Source organism: Anthonomus grandis, chromosome 19, assembly GCF_022605725.1.
Source record: "Anthonomus grandis grandis chromosome 19, icAntGran1.3, whole genome shotgun sequence".
Taxonomy (NCBI): domain Eukaryota; kingdom Metazoa; phylum Arthropoda; class Insecta; order Coleoptera; family Curculionidae; genus Anthonomus; species Anthonomus grandis.
In genome coordinates this window covers 9951020-9974108 of record NC_065564.1, presented here as the reverse complement: position 1 = coordinate 9974108, position 23089 = coordinate 9951020, and the positions used below count along the sequence as shown (strand labels likewise).

Sequence of the window (23089 nt, the reverse complement as noted above, 5' to 3'; positions counted from 1 at the left end):
TACTCTTAAAAATTAAGTCGTTTAAATTTATTTGTTCCATTATTATATGGTATAATGTGTTAACAAAAATTAATATTGCAAGTAAAGTGATGCAGGAATCCAATGTTGCCCTACCTAATATTATTTTAATCTTAAAACAGACTTAAACATATGCATCTAGTATTAGATCAGATGAAGGTTTCACTGATATTTTAGAGGAGGCCAAAAAAGTTGCCGAAGATATTGATTGCGACCCTTCGTTTCCTCCGATTAATATTGTTAGACCCCGAACAAAAAAGCGTTTATTTGACTATGAGTGTGTAGACGAGGCCCCTAAAAATCCAGTTGATCAGTTTAAAATTAATTTTTATTTTGTTATATTAGATACTACATTATTAAAATTGGAAGAAAGATTCGAGAAAATGAAGCAACATGATACGTTGTTTAATTTTCTTAACAACCTACATAGCTTTCTCCAAACAGAAAAATCAATTAGGTTTGCAAAATGTGAAGCTCTTGAGAAAATTTTATATGATCCATCAAAAAATGAAAAAGATATTTTAGCTCAAGATTTATCTGATGAAATTGATAATGTTGCACCCTATATTTCCCCTGAAATGAATGCCTTAAATGTTCTTACCTACCTATTTGTAAATAACCTCATCTATGTTTTTCCCAATTTAGTAATTTCTATTAGAATTTTCTTAACATTACCTGTCACAGTAGCTAGTGGAAAGAAGCTTTTCTAAACTCAAAATAATAAAAAATTATTTACGATCCACAATGGGTCAAGAGAGGCTTTCTGACTTATCAATAATTAGTATTGAAAAAGAAATTGCAGAAAATATAGATGTGTCTAACATTGTTAAAACATTTGCATTAAAAAAAGCGAGAAAAGCAAACTTTGTATAATCATTGGATATGTTAGCTACCTGCCCCTTTATGTATACATATACATATTATAAAGTGCATGTTGCGTATGTAAATAATATGTATGTATGTATTTAATTACAACTTATTTGTAAAAACATTACATTACAAATAAATTGTAAATAAAATTATGATTTAATATAAAATAAAGTGTTTATGTTTCTAAAATGTTGTTTTTTTTAACGTTAAATTATTTCAAGTTATTTAAAAACAAATGTTTATCAAAGGCCGCATTCGATGGGGTAAAGGAGGGGCGGCAAAATTTTTTTTGCAACCGGGCAGCAGATACTTTAGAAACGGCCCTGGGTGGGAGGTTCTAAAATATTAGATGTGTACCTATGTAGGGTAAAAGGCTAAAATGGCAGGTTCTAATAAAAAAAGCGATTAATAACCCTGTTCTCAAACCATTTACCAATTGAATATTTATCATAAATAATTAGATTAAAACATTTATTAACATGTTTTACCTACTGTTATCAAAACGACTGATAAATAATAAAAAACAACTAGAAAGGTACAAAAAGGATTAATGGTAAGTACAGGTCATAATAAAGTAAAAAGTATGCATAACATAGCTAAAATTGGCAACTCGGTTGATCCCAACTATTGGATTCTTAACATTCTTTTGCCGGCTACAGATTCAATAGATGAATAGTAGGAGTAGAAGAAGGGCATTAGATCGATTAAATAACAGCGGGCGCGGACTAAATATAAATGGTCAAACTGCATATGCCGGTTCTCGAATCGGACGCAGTCAGAAGTCCGTCTGACGGAAGGGGAGGCATTGCCAAGTTCAGTAAACAAAAACAGTAAGCCATAACCTAACTTTCTCTTTTACAATCTACATTTATTTTTTTTAAAGAGTACTTTAGAGTTTAGACGTTTTTTTTTAAAGAAAGTTTTAAAAGTGCCTTTCTTATGAGATCCGGCCAAAATGTCGAAAGATGCGGAATTTCAAAGTAGTTTTAACAAAAGCTTGGAGCCAGAAGTTGAAACCTCAGGTTTACCCTTGTCCCCAGTGTTAGGTTCCGGACAAAACATTAGAAGGATTGTGAAGAAACGAAAGAAGGAAAAACACAACGTGAGCCTCGTTCAGAAGCAGGAAAATGATTTAAAGGAATCTTTTGAAACCAGTGAAGTCGAACCCGAACAGAGTTATTATTCAGGCTTCAATGTGTTAGACAATTCTAAAAAAGATATTTCTATCAGCTCACAATCATGTATTGATGAAGAGAATATTTTATTTAAGATTAGGAACTTAGAGAAGTTAGAGCATCAAAGGAAATTGATTGTTCAGCAAATGAGCAAAAGGCAAAATAGCTCATTTCAAGCTAATAATAAATTACAAGAAACAGTTCAAAAAACTATATTTAATAAAAATAATAATTCAAATAATGTTTTTAAAATAGATTTAATGCAGGGGTTTGTGACTGGAAGTGGTAATAGTCTTGACATTTCCTCAACAGCTTTAGAAGAGTCGAAAAAGTTATTTCGTGATATACTTGATCCATTAAAAAATCATACTAGAAGGGAAAACAAATACAATTATTTGAGCAAAAGCAGTTTAAATAATAGTAGTGTAAATAAATCTGGAAATTGTCAGAAAATGTTGACTCCAATTTTAGAGTCACCCAAACAAAGTGGATTTATGATAAATGAAAAAATTAGTCCCATCAATGAATTACATGAAATAGATCTGAATAATTTGAATGTAAGTCCAACAAATAATATTAATAATGCATTAACAAAAGAGCAGAAATCTCCAAAACTTTTTGTGGATAAACACATTCCAGATGTGGAGTTAAAAAAAAGTGATTGTTTTAAAAGACTTTCAAACAATAATATGACCAAGAAAATTAGTTCAGATAAAACTCTTAAGAAAAAAACATCCAATGTTTTAATAAATATTTTTGAAAATGAAGATTTCAGTGATCTTAATTTAAATAAGGATAGTATTTGTGGTTTCAACTCTGCCTTACATAGTTTAGGGCCTCAGGCATTACAAGACTCAAAATTAGAATTTAATAAGCAAGAATTTGTACATACATTGACACATGCTGACACTAAAGCTAATTCCAAAAATTTGAAAAATATATTCAATGAAGATTTTAGTGACCTTAACTGGAAAGAACAGAGTTGTGCTGGTTTTAAATCTGCTTCAGATAATTTAGACCCCATCAATTTACAAAAAGTAAAATCAATATCAAAGGAACAAAAAGATAAATTAGTGGACAAACACATGTTCTTTGAAGGGGAAACTTTTTCTGATTTGATATCTGATTCAAATTGTGGATTTATATCTGCCCTTGAATATCCCAAGGATCAACCTTTGATCTGTGGCCCTACAACAAATTCTTGCAGCAATGGTGACAATCAGTACATGGAGGCAAATCCACCTGAAAATCCAAATGCGAACAAAACTATAATTGATGTAAGAGATAACACAAAAATAACAAGAAAGATCTTTGAAAGGGAAGTCTTTGATGATTTAGACATTTCTGGTGAGTCAACTTTAATTATTAAATTTAGATGTAGTTTAAAATTTAAATTGTCAAATATTAATTTCTAGATATACATTTACATAAATGCAAGTATATTCTCTTAAAATATGGTTTATTCAAAAAATATGTTTGGTTCAAAATAATTAAATTCTGAACAAACAAAAAATGTCATATTTTTTAATGTCAATATAAATTTTCTTTGGAGGAAGCTATAATTCCTTAAAGGATTGCAAGAATGGGCTGAATGTAGAACCCGGTGATATACCTGTTTTTCTTTCTTAAGAAATGAATTTGTATAATATAATATAAAAGTTATTTTATTACTTTTAATTATAAGTTATTTTTTGGGATTTATGTAAAGTACCTGAAGGAAAACACAAGGACACAGACTCACAGCATATAATAATTGTTTCTTTATCTAGTGTCAAGGTGCATATATAACCGAAAAATTAAAAATTTCAAACTTTGGATATCTCAGCTTCTACAGGCTCTATCGGGAAACAACAGGCTCAATCCAGAGATTCAGTCTTAGTTTTATTCTCCTGAATTCACAGACCATCTATAAGGTTGTAGCTGACATATTAGCTGAGATATTGGATTTTAAGTAACATACTATAACACATACAGTAGTGGCCATAATTATAGCAACAAGTACATTTTTCCTTCAAATTATATGATGTGGTAGATTAGAAAAAAAACTGGTATATATTATGATGTATTTTTTACAAAGCTTTTTATTTATGTTTATTTTTTTGTTACTTTATAAAAGAAATAAAAAATGGGAATTTTTTTTAGGAAACGGGTTGGACAAAATTATAGCAACACATTTTAGAAAAATCAATTTATTTATTCTCCAAAGTCAAAATAAGATTACAATACAATAATATTCTTCAGTATTTAGTATAGTACCCTTTAGCCCTTATAACAGCAATGCATCTTTTTGGCATGGATAAAATAAGTTTGTTTATAACATCATGATCGATTGACAACCAAGTATCCTGAAGAGCTTCGAAAAGTTCTCCAGCATTTTTGAAATTCCTGGTTCTACACCTGTTATCCACAATTTCCCAAAGATTTTCTATTGGATTTAAATCCGGAGATTGGGAGGGCCACTTCATAACATTAATTTTTTCATCATGGAGAAACTCTTTTATTAGCCTTGAAGAATGTTTTGGATCATTGTCATGTTGAAATTGATATAACAGCGGCATATTTTCTTCAGAATAGGATAACATAACATTCTTTAATATATCCTTGTACATAAATTGATTCATAATCCCTTCTATTCTGTGAAAAGGTCCCATACCATACCCCGAAAAACAGCCCCACACTAAAACTGAACCACCACCATGCTTAACTGTAGGAGAAGTGTACCGAGGATTAAATCTTTTGCCTAAAGGACGTCGAACGTATGCAGCACCATCACTTTTAAATAAATTGAATTTTGATTCATCGCTAAAAATAACTCTGCGCCACTGATCAATAGTCCAGCCCTGGTGTCCTCGAGCAAATTCAAGTCGGGCCTTCACGTTCTTCTTGGAAAGAAGAGGCTTTTTTGCTGGTCTGCGTCCAAACAACTTATTTTCAAATAGACGCCGCCTTATGGATCGTTCACTAAGATCGGAACACCCACTGCCATCCAAAAGCCCTTTAATTTTTGAAGAGGACAAAAATGGGTTTTGCCTGGAAATACGAACAATCATTTTGTCACTTTTTTTTGAAGTTTTCCGGGGACGTCCCGAATTTTTTTTGGGTACTACCAGCCCTGTGTTATTGTATCTTTTCACTATACGTGATACAACTGATCTGTGAAGAGCAAAATTTTTTGCAATGGATGACTGTTTGATGCCTGACTTATACTGATTAATTATAAGTTGCCTCACTTCAACAGATACGGTTTTACCACAACTCATACTGTTATTTAAATAAGTTTTTTTTGCAATTACAAATATTTATTGTCAGCAAAAAAACAGGTAGGCTTTTTTTTATTTGAATGAGAAATTTTGTTTAAATATTAAGAGGCCATCTAAACCAGTGGCGTACTTTTACGATTAAAACATACATATAATAGTTATTATTAAATATTAGTAAAATTCAGATTTGTTGCTATAATTTTGGCCACTACTGTATATAGAACATAAGCCGTAACATACTATAGAACATTTTAAAATTTTATGTCTTTTTTTGTGGCAAGAAATTATTGCAAAAATACATTTAAAAAGACTTTGCTTGCATGTTAACTTAATAACTGTTGGAAATAGCCTCCTCCATTGTCCATATAATAATACAAATTTGCTTAAAACGTTGTCGCACGTTCTACAATACTTTAGGCGTTATTTGAATGCACTCATTTACAATTCTTTTTTTTTTAATCTTCTAATGAAATGGGTCAGTGGCTCATAGATTAGTGGCCTAAAGAAGAAAATTGAGATGATAAATCTGTGGATCGTGGAGGCCATTCAATAGCAACTATGTCAATCCATAGTCCTGGAAACATTTAATCTGAATATTGTCGAACAAAAAACTCATAAATATCCTTAACACATCTGTAATTTTGAATTTTAAAATATAGCTGTTAATGCAGGATAAATGACCTCTTATAATAGTTTTAAGTATGTTTCATCCAAAGTTTACCAAATATTCTTTATACTATATTGGGTAAACTTTGATTCAATCTGTCAGACTGCCAGCTAAGAAAAATAGACTGACTAAATTATCACTAAAGATACCGGCCCAACATCCGAGTTTTGTGGATATGGGTGTGTCTATCACCATATGCGCACATATTAGTATCAGACAATATCGGCAGGTATGCCGATTTACCGCGCCATTTAACAATACAAATTCTAAGCAGACTGAACTTTTGAACAGATACACCAGAAAACTTAACAAACCTCAACACTTTTAAAAAAAAAATTTATTTAAAGTAGTCGGTCTTATAATAATGTGTTTTCTATTCCAATTTTAATTTTGTTGATTTGAAACTCAAAAGTTGCATTAGGAGCCAATTACATTGTCTTGTCCCTTAAAGTCCCTCTGAAAACTGATTTCAATTAACTAATTTTTTCAAGATGATCCCCATGCGCCATTTTATCATTTATGACTGTCACTTTTTTACACAGAATAGTTGCAGTATTATGCACTTTTTGAATTTTACAATTAGTTTTAAGAATTTTACACTGAACATACATTTTTAAAATTAATTATTTATATTTATTTGTAAGTTATTAAGTTATTGTTGTAAGATGCACTCTGCTGTAAGTAAAAAAATATACATAATATAAGAAATTATTGCAAATATTATAATACGTATTTTATATTTTACAATTGTCTCTCTTTATATTTTAGAAATATGTTATGGAAGAAAGGATTTATTACCTAAGAAGCCAGCACTCAGTATACCATTTATAAGCCCCATACTAACTTCAAATAAGGTTCAGGGCGAATTAGAAAATTTTGTGGGATTTTCTGTTGTAACACAGCAATTGTCGCAGAACATTTCTAACGACTATTTTAAACTTCTTGAGGTTTTAAAAAAAAGGAATAGTGAATCTCTGCACAGTTCTTTAAATGATTTATCAAACTCAATAAATAATAATAAACAATCGCTAAATAATGAATTAATAAGAATAACTTCCAAAAAACGTGCTTTTTCTGAAATGAATACTAGCAATAATACTTTCACTCCAGTGGCAAAGAGAAAAAGACTAGGCGCAAAATTTCCCTCTACTATACATGTTTCACAGGCAGGCTTAAGCAAAGCAAAACAACTATTTAAGGATATTTTACCACAACCTTTAGAAACATCAACACCTTTAAAATCTGCTAACAATGCAAGTAAACCTGTTACGTGCGAGTTGACTCCAATACCTGCTTATTTAAAGAACTCGAGCCGTTTAAATCTTAGTTATTCTCAGCCAGTCGAAGTTACGGAGTACTCAATAATTGACACCATTCATAAATTGACATTAAATAAACCGACGGAAGGAGATCTAAGCACTTGGATAAATAATTTAGACAATGAACGACGTATTTTGGAGGAAAAATTAAGGATTATAAATGAGAAACAAGATATTTTGGTTAGTCAGAAAAATATGTTGGATCAATCAGGAAAAGTTAAAGCTAGGTAAGTAGTTCTTTGTGTCTATTTAGTGTTGATCACGAAAAATGTGTTATATTTGCCTTTGTAGAATTATACCTGGAGTATTGCTGAAATCCAAGACCAATAGGAAAACAGTAAATTTTCGAGAATTCGTAATTGAAAGAAATACCGAGTTATCCCATAATGATAATGTTCTGGGTCAAATTAATCCTGAAAATGCGCATTTAATCCATTTCAGTGTAGCTGATAAAAGGTATCAAGAAAAATATCTATATATCCCAAATATAAGTGTTGACCACTAACCCTACTTTTTTAAATTATAATATCAAAATTTGTAAAGACATATATTATTTTTATAAAAATCTAAAATGACAGGAACTTATACATACTTATACAGGGTGTCCTGGTTCATGTGGAAAATCTCTCGGATCCAGGTAGAACATCGAAAAATAATACCGAACGTTCCTATAAAAAAAATTCCTACAGGCCTTCTTTACGAGGATACAGCCTCCTAAAGGACGCTGCTGGAAATTGGTTTTTCATAAATTACTTTTAAACTACCAGGTAGAATTTAATAAAAAATTTAGGTGATGAACACTATTAGGAACCTCTTAAAATACATTTACCTTGTTTACTTTACCAGGGGCGGACTAGGTTGTACACTGTAATGCGTATAGTTTTAACATCCTGTATGTTAAAGTCTAAAAAAAATAAATTTGGATACCTTGAACCCTAGGCTAAAAAAAAGGTACTCTTGTTCATTATCGATAAAATGAACCGTTTGGAGAACAAAAAAAAAAACGAGCCAATGTTTTTTTTTTTAATTTTTTTTAAATGAGGTAAGTACGCTAGTTATTTAAAGAACAGAGAAATTTCGATGTAAGTCATTTAATTTAAAATATTGCATGTTCCTAAAAATACAGTGGTATCCTTAAAAATACTTTTACAAAATAATTAAAAAAAAACCTATGATGAGTGTATGTTTTTAAATTAGAAAAAACAACTTACAAAAAAATGCTAAAAACCAAATATGTAAACAAAAGTTAAATTCTTCAATACGAGCAATAAACAATTAATTATTAAAAACTTCATAAGTAGGTTCGACGTGGGCTCCGTGAACACATTCGCGGGCACGACGAATCGAGGACTGCTGCACTCGCCACAATAACCCAAGATTGTTTTTTATATTATCACAATGAAATGTAATTCTTTGGGGAGTTCTTTTCGAGTATCGACTAGGGTGGAATACACCAAGGTTTTGAGGTGACCCCATAGATAAAAATCTAATGGCGTTAGATCGGGAGACCGAGGAGGCCAAGCAACAGGTCCTCCTCTACCTATCCAACGGTTTTCAAAAGTATTATTTAAGTGGTGTCTTACAGCAAGGCTAGAATAGGGTGGGGCTCCATCATGCATAAAATACATATCTCGGCGGGTTGCAAGGGGCAAATCTTCTAATAAATCTGGAAGATTGTTCTGGAGGAACTCCAAATACAGTTCTCCGTTTAAACGTGGTGGCAGTTCAAATGGCCCAATCAAAAAACTGCCAATAATTCCTGTCCAGATATTTATTGATTGGAATTGATGTTGATGATGAGAAATAATAGTATCACGGGGATTTGCATCAGCCATACACGCGAGTTATGTAAGTTTTCAATTCCATTTTTGGTAAACCCTGCTTCATCCGTAAAAAGAATCGTGCTGATCTAACAGCCAGTTTGCGAAGTGTATTCTAGGAGCAAAATCTCTGGGCAGTAGTTCATGCACTTTTTGTAAGTGATATGGGTACAACAGTTGTTCTTGAAGTACCATATGTACAATTGTTTTGGACGAATGAAGCTGAGCGGCTAATTTTCGAGTACTCGTTGTAGGAGTGTCAGCTACAGCGTCTAAAATATTTTCTTCCAATTGCACTGAAGTGCTGTTCTCCTCCGACCACCATTATTCTTTTTTTTTTTTCAAAACATCCTAAAATTGCATTAAGGAAATTTAATAGTATTACCTCATTAAGTAGAAAACAGAAACCTACCAGTTTCCCTTAGACGTTGATCAACACGTTGAAATGTTTTCTGATCCGGAATAATGCGATTGGGAAATCTTTCTTCGTACAATCTTTTTGCTTCCAATGCATTGCAAGACGCTAGACCATACATAAGATGCATATCTGCATACTCAATAAAAGTAAACTCCATGTTACCAAAAAATACAAAAATTAAAAAAATATTATCAAATAAAGGATGAATATGTTGACAAAGATTAGGTTTAAATGATAGGTATTTGCTAAATTTGGAGTATAGCAACGTTTGTAACAATAATGCGTTCAAAAATGCAAAAATTCCGATAAATAAGTCAGGTACAATACAATTGGTTTACATTATTTTTTTAGTTTTTTTTATGTTTAGTTTTTATCTTAAGAATAACAAAAAAGAAATAAACGTATAATAAATAAGAAATATTTTGTAAAAGTATTTTTTAGGACACCACTGTATTTTTAGGAACATGTATTTTTCTTAAATTAAATGACTTACATCGAAAATTCTCTCTTCTTTAAATAACTAGCGTACTTATCTCATTAAAAAAAAATAAAAAAAAGACATTGGCTCGTTTATTATTTTTTTTCTCCAAAACGGTTCATTTTATCGATAATGAACAAGAGTACCTTTTTTTAGCCTAGGGTTCAAGGTATCCAAATTTATTTTTTTTAGACTTTAACATACAGGGTGTTAAAAATATACGCATTAAAGTGTACAACCTAGTCCGCCCCTGGTAAAGCAAGCAAGGTAAATATATTTTAAGGATGTTATTTTAAGAGGTCCCTAATAGTGTTCATCACCTAAAATTTATATTCTACCGAGTAGTTTAAAAGTAATTTATGAAAAACCAATTTCCAGCAGCATCCTTTAAGAGGCTGTATCTTTGTAAAGAAGGCCTGTAGGAATTTTTTTTATGGGAACGTTCGGTATTATTTTTCGATGTTCTACCTGGATCCGAGAGATTTCCCACATGAACCGGGACACCCTGTACATAGATACATACAAAAACTATAAATTTTTATTCTGTTCTGTCTTATTTTGTACTTTAGGTTAATTGGTAATATTATATAGGGCTTTACTTACGTTTAGTTTAAAAGTTTCACGTATAGAGTTTAGTTTTAAGTAGTTTTGGGGGCCGAAGTTTGCATTTACTACATTTCATCATTTTGCTTATTTTGACCGTTGATAGTTTTTTTTTTAATTATTAGTCTCTATAAGCAATGATTTTCCATGCAATTGCTTCATGTCTCTTTAAAAGGGATCACTTTTCCGTGTTTTTCTAATGACATGTTGAGAATTTAAAGAATGTATGTATTCCTGGTATAAATGTGTTCCATGCAAAAGTGTATACCTTCAGTTAGACCTGTACCCTTACGCAGGTATCTTTAACTAAAAATCGGGCCAACAAAAATGCCAGAAATTAATGAACCTGCTGTTGAAAAGTTTGAGGACCACAAAAAGAAAATCTTGACACAAAATAAAAACAACAACTTCAGAGCAGTTGAATAGGAATTAGCACAAATATAAAAAAAGATACTCTTCTTTAAATGTTTGCTTTCACACTGATTCTTACCAGACCCTGATCTTGGAATGTTATCAGTAATGTAAGTGATAACATCCATGTTTGATAACAAAGAGGCGAGGAATGAAATTAATAGTTTAAGGCTGTTTAAAAAAAGTTCAGTTAACGGTGTACACTATCTATATCTTAAGAATTCTTAACCTCAGCCAATTAGGAAAAAAATATTCATAATAAAAATGGCAACCAGAAATCGTCCAAAAATATGTTTAACTTTGCAAAGTGGCCTTAAGAGGCTTTTAACTTGGCCTTTAACTTCAACTAGAATTACTAAATTAGGATATAAATCTAATAACGCCATTGAAAAGCTGACTAAATTTTCTATGAAATCGGCAAAGTCAAATTTTTATTGGATCAACAGTAGGGCTGGGGGAAACATATTATTGGTGTCATATTTTAATCGCCATATCTGGTATACTTCTTAACCAATTTTGATGAACAGGGTGTCATATAAAAGATATTTTTTTATCTCTCCTAATGTAAGTTACTTTGGCAGTAACATAAAAAAGGTTAAAAAAAAATAGTGCGCTTAAGACTCCACGACTGAAGTAAAACTTTTTTAGCTCCATATATGTATATATATGTTTATGCAAAATTTCCGTATGTAAATTCATCTTAGTTTATAGTCCTGGAGCACCACTTTCATTTTTAGAGTCTATATCACTTCTTGCCATAATTTCTTATTATTCTCCTAAAAATTCACAAAATATGAAATTTAAAATGAATTTATAATTTTATTCACTTTAAACGCGGAATAATTAATACATTGAACAACAAAAATTAATTTATAAAATTGTTCAAAAACGAAATAAAATTACGAAATGTTCAAGAAATTGCTGTTCGCGTAACGCTGGAAAACTCGCAAACGAACTACTGACTGAAATATATATACAGGGTGTCCCAAAAGTATGGACACACCCAAAAATCTTGGGAAATATGGGCGCTAGAATAAATCTTTAAATACAAAAGTTTTGGGAATCAATCGGTGCATCTGATGGTGACCTTAAACTTGACCTTGAGCTTAACCTTCAAGATTATTTGAAGGTCAAAGCGATTTTTTTAAATGGGAACCCCTATTTTTGACACCGGATTCTGAAAGAGCGGAAAATTTTACGTCCGGGTATGTATTGAGGTATGAGGTTGAAGTAATCCCGAGAGGTCAAATAATTACTTCTTAAAAATCTCGCGAGTTCAGTGGTAAAAGAAAACAAATAAAGGTCATACCCTAGGTAAGTCTTAACGAGGAACCCAACGGTGACCTTCTCATTTGAAGGTCGACCTCATTTCTTCAAATGGAAATCCTTATTTTTATTATTTATTTATAATATTATTTGGATTGATTCCCCAAAACTTTTGTATTTAAAGATTTTTTCTAGCGCCCATATTTCCCAAGATTTTTGGGTGTGCCCATACTTTTGAGACAACCTGTATATATATTCCATGCACTGGCTATGAGAGGAAGAGAGAAAGAAAATGTGCGCGCGCACGGCTCTCTTTTTATCTTTACTAAGTCATATCTCCTTCTCAATTACCGCTCGCCTCGCCAGATCACACTTTTCGTAACGCCTTCGCCAGCTTACTCCCCAACTCAGGGGTGGTACTTCAAAAAGAAGTTGGATGGCGCTGTTCAATGCTAAATTTTTCTAAAATTTCAAATGGATCGGTATGCTTTACCTTACAAAAAAGTAAATTATCAAATTTTTATATCTTTCTTTGTTTTGGAGTTATTGCCAAACAACTAATAATAATAAAAGCAAAAACAAATAAATTGGGTATTATGTAGTTTTTTTTTTTTTTTTTCGGTTCGGTGGCGAAATTCTTTATGAACACTGGTTACGCGGCGCCGCCCCCAGTAGTGTGGGACTCAGTGTCGAGTCTGTTTCGTCCTGTACCCACTAAAACTCCACCGCTGGGTGGTGCCTTGTGGCTCCCTACACTGCGGTCTGCTAAGAAGCAGTCCTATTGTGTCCCATATGTTTAGTCCCACAGGTTCAATTCTGTAGCTTTAAGGAAGTCCAGGATTGTGCCCAGTGGTAGATTTCTTATACCCTCTGGTGAGGGTTTCTCTTCCCCCAGGAATGTTGCCCTGGTTTGATTAAATGCTTCACAGAAGCACAGTATGTGAAGAGTTGTTTCGTCCTCCTCATTGCATCCCCTACATAGCGAGGTAACTGATTTCCCTAGCGTATGTAGGTGTTTCCTGCTGGGCGCATGGCCTGTAAATAGCCCTGCGACCCTTCGCAGTTGTTGTCTGGAGAGGCCCAGTATGTTCTCACCCTTCTTGAAGGGTGGGCTGCCTATAAGTTGTTTGGATTGTTCCATCTTTGGCAGCTGTTCCCAGTAGGATTTGTTTTGGTTTGTTAGCCAGTTGCCGATTTCCCTCTTCCAGGTCTTATCGTTGACACAGCATGTTGGTTCAGGGCCTACCAGGCTGTTGCTGGCTCCCTGAGTTGCAAGTTGGATAGCCCTTCTTGCAGCCTTATTGTTGCCCATATTCTCTGCTAGGATTATCTCTGGCCTATTTTGCGCTTCGGCAAGGTTCCTGAGATTCTCCCAGCAGCTTTGCACAGTCCTTGACTTAGTCTCGAACTGTTGTAGTGCAAGTGTTGCAGCCTGGTCTCCTGTGAAAATTGCGAAGGTTTTGCCTCTTGGCAGCCCTTCTCTCATCAGTTGGACACAGGTTTGTAATTATGTAGTTAGTATTATATTAATTAGAGTACGTAAGAGGTCTGCCCAATTAATATCCGGATTAAAAAATCTTAACTGAATTGAACTAATTGTAAGTAACTCGAAAAATTCATCCATTATCCCAAAGATGCTGGTCATACACCTTTATAAAAGGTAAAAACACAAAATCTACAGCATGACAGAAACATTTAATAAGATGATAAAGGTTACATGTTTCGCTCGACTAGAGCATCATCAGACCTACAATAATTAAGATGATGTAACCCGAAAAAAGTAAAATTCAACAAACACTTACCATAACATACACAAAACACCTAACATATAAATAAACAAAGCTTACAATAAAGTGATGCATACATACTTACAATAAGGCAATCTGTGTACAAAGATCTTAACTAAACAGTCAAATCACCTTATACATTTCAAAAATCTAACAATCATTTGAGAGTCTGGAATTATTTAAGGTTATTACACAGGGCAGTTCTGGGCTTTTAAAAGCTTTTACTAATTCCCATTGTCTCCAGCGACTAGTTTTTTACTTTTATTGCACTGATGAAGTATTTTTATATTTTGGCTGTCAGGAAAATTATGTTTGGAGTCGAGGATGTGATTAGCAAAAGCCAATCTAGTCACTGTGATATCAGTATTTTTAAATTTATTATATTGGGTCTTGTGTTCACTAATAGTAGAAATCTTCCTACCAGACTGGTCGACGTAAACTGGAGTGCTCTCTTTATACCTACTCTCATAAACTCCTGGATAGCAGATAGCGGGGGTAGTTTATCTTTAGTTTTAATTAGATGTCTTTTTAATGTATTATTGGTTTTAAAAGCTGAGGTTATGCCAAAGGGAGACAAAAAGCGGGATAGCTGGGACGAGACTGGTTCAAAATAAGTAAACGACCTAAAAGTATTAATACAGTTTGTTTGTTGTTGGATTAAATTAAATGATAATTTTTACTTGTTCACTTACTGAAAATACATTATATTTTTAATATTTTAAAATACATTACATTATATTATTATTATATATATATATATATATATATATATATATATATGTGGGATGTTAAAAAGTCTGTAAAACAAGGAATGGAAAGCAGCAAATTTATGTGAGGACGGTGATGTTGAATAATAAATAAATCTAAGAATGGTACGGTATTCTTCTGTTCCCGTTTGATTGTAAACTTAATTTTTAAGTGAAGAGAGTTGACATAATTATGGAAATTTGTAGGCTCTACCTCACTTCCATTCCAAATCATTGCTTTTCAAGATTTGATAATAATTGTAAGTAATATCAAATTATGGGTTATTGCATTCTTATTTTGTGATGTTTGCCTTTTTGTACTACTACTTTATATCAATGTTTATTTACATGCTAGTATATGGGAAATTTCCTCAGATTGACATTCAGTTATTAGTCATAAAATGTTCATATTGTTTTTCACCAGACTTTACTTCACGCAAATTTCGACGACAGCTAAAATTATTGTTATTGACGATCGCTGTTTTTTGGATAAAGTGCTATGGACAGATAAAGCCTTATACATTACTAGTATAATAATCCTCATTGGATGTGTGAATTTGAGCATCAATATTGTACCGGGTGGCCAAATAAGCAAGGTAAGGCGGCTATATCTCAGGACCTGTACATCTGGCATCAATGGAATTTTTTTATAATTATAAAAGTGGCCATAAGAAAATTCTGGAAATTATTTTTAAGTTCCGTATTTCACCGCAAGAGGGCGCAACTAAAAATTAAAAAAAAGAAACTTCTTTTTCTCCGAAAACTTAATTATTAACTTATACTTTTGATATTATTTTTAGTAAGCCTAGATAATTTGCTATAATTTTGGTTTATGAATTATTGACGTACGAACGATAGTAGGGGTGGGGGAAGCTATTGAAAGTGGAATCATTAAAATCGCTGTAAATTCTAAACCTAAATGTAGCTGCTTTAAAAGTCTGATCTCATCACTACCCTATAGTTCCTAATAAAAGCGCCAGAGGGCGCAGTTTGTAATAATTCTCGTTTTTTTCATTTTGCTCCAAAAATTCAAATTGAATGGTATATTTTTGACATCCTATTTAAAAAGTAGATAAAGTTTGCAAAAGTACTGTGAAAACCGCATGATGATATCTACAAATAATGAAGCTATGGATTTGATTGCGGTTTCTTTGAGTGCTTTCAAAATGCAACAATAGCTGAAAGACAGTATGCCCTTCGGTATCCAGATCGCCGCCATTATGGCAGAAGAATTTTTCCACGGTTGGTACAGCGACCACGCGATACTGGGAGTTTTAGTCGGCCCAAATTTAGAAGGCGTCGCTCTACTGGAAGAACTAAAGAAAACATTCTTAATGTGTTGGCCTACGTAGAGCTTAATAGGCATATTGGAACTCGTGCGTTATCTTTAGATTTGGGAATAGCTCGAACTACTGTTCAAAATATACTTAAAGATCACAGGTAATACATCTTTTTATTATAATTTTCTTCTCAAATATAGGCATTTATTTTTTTTAAGGCTACACCCTTTCCATATAATCCTACACCAAGCTCTAAACAAACATGATTTTGAGCGCCTAATTGATTTTTGCCAATGGATACTACTAGCAATGATTCGCGAAAACAGGGATTTTTTGCCACAGATTCTGTGGACCGATGAAGCCACTTTTTGTAGCGATGGGAAAGTCAACAGGCATAATATGCATTATTGGTCGGTTGAAAATCCTCGTTGGCCGCTGGAGTGTAAACGTGTGGTGTGGCATTATCGGAATGAAAATTATTGGTCCTTATTTTTTTGATGGCACATTAACCAGTAATGTTTTTTTGTAATTTTTTAACAAATTCCTTGCCTATTTTAATAGAAGATTTGACATTGGAAGTAAGACGGACGGAAGTAAGATTTACAATTGGACGGGTGCCCAGCACATTTTTCCCATTTGGTAGACAAGGGCGCTGGATCGGAAGGGGGAGTCTACATCCTTGACCGGCCAGGTCACCAGGTTGAATATGCCTAGACATTCACTTATGGGGTCGTTTAAAAGATATTGTGTACCAAACTCCACCTACAACAAGACAGGATATGGAAAACAGAATCAGTGGTGCAATAAATGAAATATCAGTTGCTGAAATCGAAACAGCAGTTTTATCCACCCAAAGAAGATTGGAAGCTTGTTTGGAATGTGATGGAAAGCACACCTATCGAGGCATTAAATACCAAATATGTTTGGGTTTAAATTCGGTTCTTTTCCATAATTTCATTTTCCAGGACCATAATTTAAATATAAAAAGAAATTCGGTAATAAAATTATTCGCCTTAAGAAAGTCACATAAACTTCCAGTTATTCTGTGATACATAGGTATTATTAATTTATACTTTATCAATCAATTATTACTTTAATAATTTATTAATTATGACAAACAACATCATGGTATCCTAGTTGTGGTAATACTAATTAGAGATTTTTAGGCGGGACTATAGATGGCGGTACGTAAGTTTAGGCTCGATGCGTAAAAAACTTATTCGCTATAACTTTAAAACGAGCAAAGTTATCATCGTGCGGTTTTCACACTACTTTTGCAAATTTTATTTGCTTTTTAAATAGGATGTCAAAAATATACCATTCAATTTGAATTTTTAGAGCAAAATGAAAAAAACTGGAATTATTACAAATTGCGCCCTCTGGCGCTTTTATTAGAAACTATAGAGTAGTGATGATATCAGACTTTTAAATCAGCTAAATTTATCTAGCAAATAAATTTAGAAATGTTAAAATCAAAAGAGTGGTTAAGAATTTACAGCGATATTAATGATTCCACTTTCAATACCTTCCCCCACCGCTACTATCGTTCGTACGTCAATAATTCATAAACCAAAATTATAGCAAATTCTCTAGGCTTACTAAAAATAATATTAAAAGTATGAGTTAATAATTAAGTTTTCGGAGAAAAAGACGTTTCTGTTAATTAATTTTTAGTTGCGCCCTCTTGCGGTGAAATACGGAACTTAAAAATAATTTCCAGAATTTTCTCATGGCCACTTTTATAATAATAAAGAAATTCCATTGTTGCCAGATGTACAGGTCCTGAGATACAGTCGCTTACCTTGCTTATTTGGCCACCCGATACAGTGGATGTATGTATGGTGCGGAATTGCTAAAGGAAATATTATCAGCCCTTTTATCTTTGATAGACTGTAAATGGTGAATTATAGCATTAACTTTTAATTAATAATATTTCAAAATTATTAGAAAACATTACCTTCGCGACAAAAACAAATTTATATATGATTAAATATATTTTCAACACTCATCGTGTTGAAATCATAGCAAGATTATAGAGCAAATTTTTTGCAAACCAAATGCGTCACTACCTTGACCAGCTGTTTCATTTCCCGTGGATTGGAGAGGAAGAGAAGTTTATTTTCTTGGCCAGCTAAGTATCCGAATTTAATATGTCTCGATTTTTTATAAGGAAGAATAAACAATCTTTACAAAAAAAAACCTTTACAAAATTCGACCGACAACAGGAGAAAATATGATCTAACATCGAAAAAAAAACTTATGGTTTGATATTCCTTAAAATTACTTCAATTCAGTTAAGCTTTTTTCATGTGGATATTAAACAGACCTTCTTCATTTATTTTTTAGTTAGTAACTACATAAAACTTGAGTTTTTTGTTTTTGTTTCCATTATTACTAGTTTGGCAATAACTCCGAAATAAATAAAGATATTGATATGCGGTTTTCGCCAAAATGTAGATTTTGTCATACCGATCATTTTGAATTTTTAGAAAAATTTCGGGAAAACTCTGACAGTGAACAGCGCCACCTGATTACTTTTTTTAACTAACTTATATCACTGAAAAACTCATCTCTTCAGAGAGATGAAGACATCTTGTTCATTAAAATTGGTTAAGAAGTGTACGAGATATATAGTCGCCTTCGCTCTTATCGTGCGGGTTCAAAGGTGAATCAAATATGAATCAAATTGAAAAATCAGTGGCTGCCAAAATGTTATTTCCTTGAGAGTTTGACAATACATTAAACGCCGTCATGTGACATATTAAAGCCGCGTACACCTTAGATCATAATTATTAACTGACGTGATGCCTTTAACGCCGTAAACATGTCTGCGGAATACTACGTATCCGAGATTCGACATGTAAAACCTACGTTTGTTATTTCCTTTCATGACGTGAAAAAGCCCATAAGTATAAAGCACGTTGGGTATACGCCTCATCGGTATATGCCTAGAATCCCCGATATTCTGCTAAGTTGCCAGACATAATATTTACTTTTCTTTTTTGAAAAATTGTCCGAAATAGACGGAATTCTCAATAACAATATTTCTTTACGCAATAATATCTAAATCTAAGCATTTCATATTTTTTTATGAGAGCAAAAATGCCTCCCTAGCCTTTCATTAAAATTGTACATATTTCATTTAAAAATGGTTGTTACCTAAATTTTTGAGAAATTAGTATACAATTTAACATGACCCTATATATGTGCATAACATACTAACTTGTCGATTTCAGGGCACAGCGCCTAATTTTTAACGATTATTTGATCTTGTCTTCTTCTTTGTTTATGTGTGATTGTGTTTTTTTGTAATAATTATTGGGAAACTATATATTGTGTGTGATGCAGTGCAGTCAGAGACCAGAAAACTACTTTCTTTGTTTAAAGGCAAGTTCATGTTACAATCTCACTTTTAAAATGACATTTTAATTTTATGATTTATTATTTGTCGTTCGACCCAATCTATACGTTGATCCACAGAAAATTAAAAAAGTTGTGTTATCTTTTCTTTTATATCAGTTAAAAGTCAAAAAAAGATAAAAAATAACTAAAAAAAAAACTGGTGAATTTCATTTGTGTGGCATTTCTATCTCCCAGGGCATTCACCAATTTATTTACTTAGCTTGTTTTAAAAAGATAAATACGAGGGGAGCTACGACAGTTCTTTAAAATGTCGTTTTCTTATGAATATTTATTTATTTACACATTACAAGGCAAAAAAAGATTGAAACTAACTATTAAAAAATGGAGAATGCGCCGGGGATATCTATCTCCCAGCGCATTCACCAATTTATTTACTTAGCTTTGTTTAAAAAAAAAATTGTACTTTTTAATCATACCTAAATAATAAACGAAATGCAAAAAGAAAACTAATTATTTTAATAACGAAAAAGAAAATAAGGGATTGCTTAGAATGTACAAGAAGAAGTAGCTAAAACGCTTGAAATTAGTTTAAGAATGGTGCAAAAGGTTGTATATGAAAACAAGAACAATCTTATTTCCAAGCAGGAAACAAAGTGTAAAAGGAAGAAGCCGAATACTGAAGATTTAAGTGAATGTGTAAAAATGAAGTAACAAATTTGACTAAAAAAATAAACTAATTATAACTATCATTATCACTAACAGAGTCGGAAAACTCTTCGTCATTTTCCGAATCTTCTTCAAATGGAGCAATGATCAATGGTTTAACTTGGATATCGAGTACTTTTTTTCTCTTCCACCAGGTTCTAATTTCCTGTGTGATCCACTGATTTCCGCCAATACTCCTTTGTGATGTGATTCAATGCTTCATTCCAAACAGCTTCAACCTGGTCAGATCTAAGCCCCGCACCCACATGTTTCTCATAATAAGATTTTTACCCTGCCCATATAAGCTCAATGGCATTAAACTGACAATGGTATGGTGGCTATCTTAAAACTTCATGGCTATATTCACGTATTATTTCGTCAACAGCATATATTTTTGGTCTTTTCAGCGATTTTGCAATTGAAGGAAGTTCGGATTTTAGCATATATGGCAAGGGATTCTGATTTTCTTATACTAACCATTCATAAATTTCGCTTTTTCTCTAACTTCCATTTGGTTGTTTATTCAAAATTCTTGAATGATACGACGCATTGTCTAATACTATTAAGGAAGGTTCTTGCAAGTTCGGTATTAACTGTTCCTTTAACCATTTTTCAAACATTTCGCAATTCATATTGTCATGATAATCCATACTTTTAGACTTAGAAGAAAAAAATAAACTTGCACCTGGAACGAATCCCGTTGAAGGCCCGGCATGTAAAATAATAAATCGTTTTCCCTGACCACATCCTTTTTTTCCTTTCACACTTTTCACAGATTGATCTTGCCAAGATTTTATTCCACTCCCGTTTGAAAATATCCAAGTTTCATCTAAGAATACCACTTTCCTTAACTTTGATTTTTCATTTTGTGTATCAATATACACAAAATGAAAACAATTCTTAAAAATCCTATTCGTTGGCTCACAATATTTGGTAGTTCACACAAATATCTTCTATTGCAGTCTTTGTTATAGCAAAAACCTATGCTTTTAATTAATTTTGATAAAGCAGAAAGTCCAATTTCCAAAGTGCCGCGTTGCTTTAAAGCATCCCTCAGAAATGGCAGCGTTATATTTGTTTTTACCCTATATAGTTCATAAATCCTATCCCTTACTTCCATTTTTACACATTCACTTAAATCTTCAGTCTTCGGCTTCTTCCTTTTACTCTTTTTTCCTTCTTGGGAATAAGATTATTCTTGTTTTCATATACAACCTTTGCACCATTCTTAAACTAATTCCAAGCGCTTTAGCTACTTCTTCTTGTACATTCTTAGGCAACCCTTTATTTTCTTTTTCGTTCTCGAAGTAATTAATAACATTAAGTACCATTTTTTTGGCTTGAGGATTTAGAATTCCACAAAAAGGCTTTTTCTTTTCCATAATTTGAAATTTAAATTATCTTGTGACAAATAATGTCATCCGTCAATCGAAACGAGACAGGCATGTTTGTTATGAAAGTAATTGTTTTAGAACCACTGACATTTATCAGCCTCATCAAATTCATATCTTAATTTAGTAATTTTGATCAAAATTTTAATTTAAATTTTGACAGTTCCGCCCCTTTTTCAAGGGTTCTTGAGATAAATATAGTGTACACCCTTAGCTGAATGTCATGTATAGTATATCAGATATAATTGAAATCTTGGAGACAACAACCTGATTAAGGCCTGCAACAACTTCAAGCCTATGTTGTTCCATTAGTAAATCAAATAAATCTCTATATATTGCATTATCTATAGAGTTTAAGATCTAGATACTAACTGGGAAGCCTTTAGATACTAGAAGACAGTTTCGGATAAGACAAATTAAAACTATAGAGACTGACTAGAAGGCCGTCTGAATAGGCTTAAGTCGTTCTTGGCTAGAAAACTTAAAGGGCCATTCCGCTATTGGAGGAGGGGTACCTTAAACGCTAATGTCATAAGCCTTTAAAACCACTTTGCGACAACATGAAGCCAAAATCACCATTCCAGCAGCAAGTACTGATAACAGATAATTCGTCATTCTAACCTTTATTTGGTCGTTTATATATTTTGACACTTCCACAGATTTTAACAGTCACTAGTTATGCATCTAAAAGTATTTATATCTTTTCTATAAATATCAAATTCTAACTTATTATTATTTTTGATGACAACAGTCTAGAATCTAATAAATTTCATAATCTAAGAATGAAAGTTGGTTATTTATTTCTTGTTCGAAGGTAAATTTAATAGATGAAAAACAGTTATTGAGTTGTTCTACAAAATTATCAATATGCATTTGCTTTTGTCGAACACGGCAAACTCATCATCAACATATCTTAAGTGGAAAGTATTGGAATATATTTTTTGCATTTAACTCAAAACGGTTTGTAAAGAGCTCTTCTAGGAAGGGAAAGAGGCAATTACCCATGGCTGTACCTTCTAGTTGTTCATAGTATGAGTTGTTATATTGAAAATGTTTTGTGACATACAAAGTTTTGTTAATTTAATTATTTCTTGGATATTATAGAAACAATTACTTTCTAGAAGTTCAATCAGATATTCCAAAGTTTCTAGTATAGGAAAGCTTGAGAATAAAGAAGATACATCCAAAGAAACAAGAATTTTATTTTCACTTAAATTATTGACTTTTGAAATAAACTCTTGGCTGTTTTTGACTGAATAACATTCATAAGGTAATTTTGATTTAATTTAATAATTTATCAAATATTTAAACTTTGCACCAGTTTCAAATTGCAAAAACAACCTGGAGGAGATTGTAGTAAGTGTTGAATCATAAATTCAGTACTTCAGTTAGAATCTTCAAAAGGTTTTGCTAGAGAAACGATTCGCAACCAAATTACAAAGAATCTTGCCAAATCAAAAAACACATTGGGTTCTAATATTGTTAAATGACTGAGAGAAAAAGATTGTTTCA

The 23089-nt window shown here is 32.3% G+C and overlaps 1 protein-coding gene across 1 annotated transcript in view; it reads left to right on the top strand.

Moving 5' to 3' along the window:
* The first annotated feature begins 1714 nt into the window (after positions 1-1714).
* Positions 1715-23089, top strand: part of LOC126747528 (breast cancer type 2 susceptibility protein homolog) — an 86168-nt gene continuing 64793 nt past the window's right edge. The window contains exons 1-3 of the mRNA XM_050456220.1: positions 1715-3410; positions 6759-7536; positions 7601-7765. Of these exons, the coding sequence (XP_050312177.1) occupies positions 1844-3410; positions 6759-7536; positions 7601-7765 (2510 nt within the window). The 5' untranslated portion in view covers positions 1715-1843. The remainder of the gene's footprint in view (positions 3411-6758; positions 7537-7600; positions 7766-23089) is intronic.